Genomic DNA, 6,000 nt, shown 5'->3' on the forward strand with positions numbered 1-6,000 from the left:
GTAATGAAACTGCAGAACAGCAAAGATAAAGAGAAGGTCTTAGAAGGAATTAAAAAGGAAAACTGAGATGTGCTGCATCATTATCTTTGAAGAGACCAATGGGGTTACCATCTTTATGTTAATTTCACAGTTAAAAGTTTTAATGGCTACTTCAAAAATAAAGTTGTAGTTTTTTTTTTTAAATTGCTATTATTTTCTTTTAAAAAAGTTTTCAGTTTGATTTCCTAAACATCCTTAGGGAAAAAAACATGATTCTAGGAGAGAAAAGCCCCTTGATGGTGTTTTGTTTTGTTTTTTTCTTATTCTTGTTAGTATAAGTATAATAAATATTGCTATAACCATATGTGGATGAGAAATAACTGAATATTCATAGACAATAATTTTTATCCGTTGAAGATACCTAAGAGTCTACATTGCTTCTCTATAAATTATCAATGGACTAAGTACATCTAAATGCTTTGAATGAAAATAATTTTGCTTCTTATGTAAATTTATTCTTTTGAAAATATATGGACACTCTTGCTTTGTTTCATAGCATCGTCATTCGCTTTGAGAGGATAAGATGCTATTTTCTAAACAAAACAGTGAAATTATAGGTCATTTGAAATAAAAAGCGGTATTTTTTACTTTAACCACTTATTTTTTTAATGTGGTCATAAAATTCTTCTAATTAGAATAAATCACTTTTATAAGGAAAACTACATCATTTTCTCATCATTGTTTCACATAGCATTATGTTAGAATTCTTAATATTCTATTTTTTAAAAAATAACAATTCAGAAATTTTAAATTGGTTTTCTCTTGTTTTCTATGTCTTCACAGATTGTAAGTGTTGGGAAGCATGTTAAAGGCTACCATTATATCATTGCAAACTTGGTAAGAACTCTGTATTTTCTATTTTTCATAAGAATCGCTAAAACATTCAAGATTTTAACAGCGCCTTAAAATAATGCTCCAATAAAGGATTAGACTACATTATTTACTAAGATTTTTATAACATATAAGTTAATATTTTTAGTTAAAATGATCACTGTATTTCTAAAGTAGAATTTAACATATATGGATGCTGATCAGCTTGATATCTGCCAAAGTGACCTTTAAAGCTAATTATAATGTTATAATGTTTACTTTTCTGGGGTATCACTCGTCAAATTAAATAGTGGGTTTTTTTTCCTGTCTAAATGACAAATGCTAGTCTATTGACAAAGATTTCCAATATGTAGAACTACAAGAATGATCTAAACTGATGACCCATGTTCTCCAATTCTAAGAATGACAAGATTGAAATGGCTATTTAAGCAGGTCCTTTGAGTGTAAGTAATGCCATTTTTTTAAAATGATGTCATCTTTTCACATATTATATGCAAACAGTTATTGAACAAGATATATGCATTATTATAAAATCCTTCAAGGCCTGAGAGAAGTCCTTCTAGATTTCTTGGCAAGACTTACTAAATATTTCTTGTTAATCTTGCAGTGCAGGAAAACTGGCTATGGAGAGGGCCATCCCTCTCTTGCTGTCTTGGGGTATCAACTGCCCCTAGGGCTTGATATCTTTATCTTAGATAAGTTAAGAAATTTTTCTTCTTTTTCTATCTTTTCCCGCCACACATTTTTGTGGTAAGTATCTTGAGTTTGAAGAAGAAGAATAGCTAAAGGATGCAAAAGAAATTCAGATCTATCCACTCTGTTTTCATGTGGCAAGTGGACCATCATCCTTTGAGAAAGGAATTCTCAGTCTTTAGTGAACTGAGCTTCTCTGCAGAACTGAGGTATTAATATGCAGCAATGGACTGAAAATTTCATTGTATTGTTTCTTGAATAAAATATAATTTTGCTACTTTTAGATACATGAGAGTAAATGGGCAGCTCCTGTCCAGAGGCGAGATGAGAAGGCAGAGAGGGTCAGGATCTGGTTGAATGGACACGGGAAATCCGGGGTGGAAAGGGCGGCTATGCTGTCACAGTATAAGGAGAGCAACTAGAGTCACATAACAATGTATATATATAAATTTTTGTATGAGAGACTAACTTGAATTATAAACTTTCACTTAAAGTACAACAATAAATAAAAACATATATATATAATTTTGCTACTTTTAATGGATTATGAAAATAATGGAAATTTTGATTTGTCGTTTCTACTCAGTTTAATAAACCCATAGTCTGGATGTTTTAATATGTTTTACAAAAATATATAGCTTAAAACTAATATATTTTTGTATTAATGTTACTAATATATTCTGGTATTAATGTATTAATCACTATAAGAGACCTCTGCTTATGAGATGTCTGTTTTTGCAATAACATTGTACAATGAGATTCTAATTAATTACTTTTATAGAAACTAGTGTGTTTTTACATCCATTCTTTCCAAACAATAAAATTCAGGGAAAGAAATCAAAATGTTATAGACTATCATGCCAGAAATGAGTTACTGACGTTGACAACCAAAAGAATAAGCCAGTACAAAATGGAAGGATGTTAATAGTTATACCATACTAATGGATATCACAGGCTGTCGTAAATAGCCCTAGAACATGGCAGCCTATTTAATTGCCGAAATATTTATAATGGCCAAGTACCAACATATGAAGTAGAAAAACCATCACTCTCACTAACAATAAGCAAGCTTTACCATACGTAGTTGATATATTTGTAACACATAATTCGGCCAGTGACTTGCACATATCTACGTTATAATGTAGTGTACTAACACAGGATTTTATTGACTTATTCATTTATTCCTGAAGAATTGTGACCCCAAAACCACAGTGGCTCTTGTTTCATTAAGTCAATCAACAACTATTTCTTGAAAGCTATGTGTTTAAGATTCCCAAATTTAAAGTCAGTGCAGAATTAAATAAAAAGAAAAATTATACTAACATTATTTATGATGAAAGACTGAATGATTTGTCTCTAAGTTCAGGGACAAGACAAGGATGTGCCCTCTCATCAATGCTATTGAACATTGTACTGACGATTCCAGAAAGGGTAATTAGGCAAGAAATACCAATTTAAAAATCCAAATTGAGAAAGAAGATCTTGTATATAGAAAATTCATAGAACTCTAATAAAAAACTGTTAGAACAAATTAATGAGTTCAGCATGGTTGCAGGATATAAGATGACCATATAAAAATCTATATTGTATTTTTGTATACTAGCAACAAAATTTGTGAAAATGAAATCAATAAAATAATTCCATTTATAATTTATAATTACAATTGTAATTTACAATAAATGAGGAACTTCTACTTAACTGAATTTTTTGAGACTAGCTTAATGGTGTTAGTAGGCACTGATTTCTGAAATAACAATTCTGATTGGCTACTGGTGGCTACAGATATTCCAGAGCTTTAAAATATTCTGTAGTCACAATGCTCAAAAGCAAGAAGTTTGAAGTCCAACCCATAATTATGTAAAAGAGAAGAATGAAGCTAAGCAGACATTAATATGTGATACTATACAAAGAGAATAAAATACTTAAGTATAACTTAAACCAACAAAAAAAGTGAGAAGTGAATACTGAGAACTATAAAATATTGTTGAAAGAAATTAAATAAATTAAATAAGTGAAAAGACATCATATTCAAGTATCAGAAGACTTAATATTGTTAAGATGAAAATATTCCCTAAATTAGTGTACACATTCAACACACTCTCCATCAAAATCCCAGCTGTCTTCTTTGCAGAAATTGACAAAATGATCTTAAAATTCATATGGAAATTCAAAGAACCCAGATAGCCAAAAGAATTTTGAAAAAAAATGGACCAAGTTGAAGAACTCACATTTCCTGATTTCAAAAATTACTACATAACTACAGTAGTCAAGACTGCCTAAAATCCATACATTTGTGGTCATTTGATTTCTGTCAAGTGTTCCAACAGAGTGCAATGGGGAAAGAAGAGTCTTTTAAACAAATGATGCTGCGACAGCAGGATGTCCACATGCAAAAGAATAAAGTTGGACTGGGTCTCAAACCATACTAAAAAATTAACTCAAAGTGGATCAAAGACCTAAATGTTAGAATTAAAACTATAAAATTCTTAGAGGAAAACATAACCATATTTTTTATCACCTTGGATTAAACTCCGTTGCTATCAAGATGTCCAATTATCATTAGTCATTAGGAATATGCAAATTAAAAACACTAGAAAATTCACTTTATACCCACAAACCAGTTGCCCTCAAGTCATTTCCAACTCATAGTGACCTTATGGGACAGAGAAGAACTACACCATAGGCGTTCCAGGGAGCAACTGGTGGATTCGAACTGCCAACATTTTGTTTAGCAGCTGAGCTCTTAACCACTGCAACACCAGGGCTCCTTACACCCATTAGGATGGCTATAATCAAAAAGATGGAAAATAACAAGTGTTGGCAAAGATGTGGAGAAATTGGAGCCCTCATACATTTCTGGTGGGAATGTAAAATGGTTCAGCTGCTGTAGAAAACAGTTTGGCAGTTCCTCAAAGATTTGAAAGAGTTATGATATGAACCGGAAATTAATTCCTTGGTATATACCCAAGTGAAATGAAAAACTATGCCCACACACTTGTACACAAAAATTTATAGCAGCACTATTAGTGCTCCTTATAATAGCCAAAAGGTAGAAACAACTCCAATGCTGATGAACGGATAAACTAAAAGTGATATATCCGTACAATGGAATATTATTTGGCAATAAAAAGAAATGAAGTACTAACACATGCTGCAATGTGGATGAAACTTGAAAACAGGATGTAAAGTGAAAGAAGCCAGCCACAACAGATGATATATTGTATGACTGCATTATCTAAAATGTCCAGAACAGACAAATCTATAGATACAGGAAGTAGATTTGTGGTAGCCTATGGAAAGAGAGAGGAGGGAGGAATGGGGAGTAATTTCTTTATATGCTACAAGGTTTCTTTTTAGGGAGACAAAATGTTCTAAAATTGATTGTATGATAGTTGCACAACCCTGTGAACTAACTAAAAACTATCAAATTGTACACTTTAAATGAATGAATTGTATGGTATGTGAATTATATCTCAGTAAAGCTATATTAAAAAGAGAGAAATCAATGGGAAACTGCTACTTAACCAACTTTTTCAAAGCTAGTTTAATGATGTTAATAAGAACTGATTTCTACAATAACAATTCTTACTAGTTACTGGTGGCTACAATTATTCCAGGAGCTTTAAAATATTCTCAAGTCACAATATTCAAAAACAAAGCAGAAAGTCTGAAGCCCAACCCATGCTGATTAGAAAGAGAGAAATAAAACTAGGTAGATATCAATATACGATGCACGAAGTATACGTCTTTGCAAAAGTCAACCTTATTTAAACAAGGTTGACTCCCTGAAGAGACTGGGTTTAATTCTAAATATTCTTTTGATTCCTTTGGAATGATAATTCTCTAAGCCAAGAATCAAAATAAAGAATGTTGCAGAAATATTGGCTTCCTAATGGTCATTGAATCCATTCTACGGCACACAACAACAATGGTCATTAAATTATTTGGCTGAAATAGAGAAAGTAGATTCCATGTATTTAAATAAAATAATATTCTATTTCATTATGAGTAAGGATGGAATGCAAATGCTGTGAATGTTGTGAATACTCTTTGACATTATTTAAAATTTTTTTGTCGTTATCTAATTTGAATGTACCTTCTTTAATTACATACAATTTAATCTCGTACATTACATTTCGACATCTGCCTGGTTTCATTCTATTCTGACGAAATGGAAATAGATCAGTGCTTTCCATGTCCCACTGATCCTTCTAGCCTTTGCTGCTACTGTTGTATGCTGACATCTCATTTCCAGCTAGGCTGAAAGAGATGAGAGTCCCTTCCCTTTATTGCTCAAAATTTTGTGAGTGGCCATCTAAGATACATCTGTTGGTCTCATCCCGTCCAGAGCAAAGGAGAATAAAGAAAACGAAAGACACAAGGAAAATATTAGTCCAAAGGACTAATGGACCACATGATCCACAACCTCCACCAGCC

The 6,000-nt window shown here is 31.9% G+C and overlaps 1 protein-coding gene across 1 annotated transcript in view; it reads left to right on the top strand.

Moving 5' to 3' along the window:
- The window catches only part of GRIA4 (glutamate ionotropic receptor AMPA type subunit 4), a 435,870-nt gene that overhangs the window by 332,833 nt on the left and 97,037 nt on the right, over nucleotides 1-6,000 (top strand). The window contains exon 5 of the mRNA XM_004382528.1: nucleotides 823-876. Within this exon, the coding sequence (XP_004382585.1) occupies nucleotides 823-876 (54 nt within the window). The remainder of the gene's footprint in view (nucleotides 1-822; nucleotides 877-6,000) is intronic.

Source organism: Trichechus manatus, unplaced genomic scaffold, assembly GCF_000243295.1.
Source record: "Trichechus manatus latirostris isolate Lorelei unplaced genomic scaffold, TriManLat1.0 scaffold00094, whole genome shotgun sequence".
Lineage (NCBI taxonomy): Eukaryota > Metazoa > Chordata > Mammalia > Sirenia > Trichechidae > Trichechus > Trichechus manatus.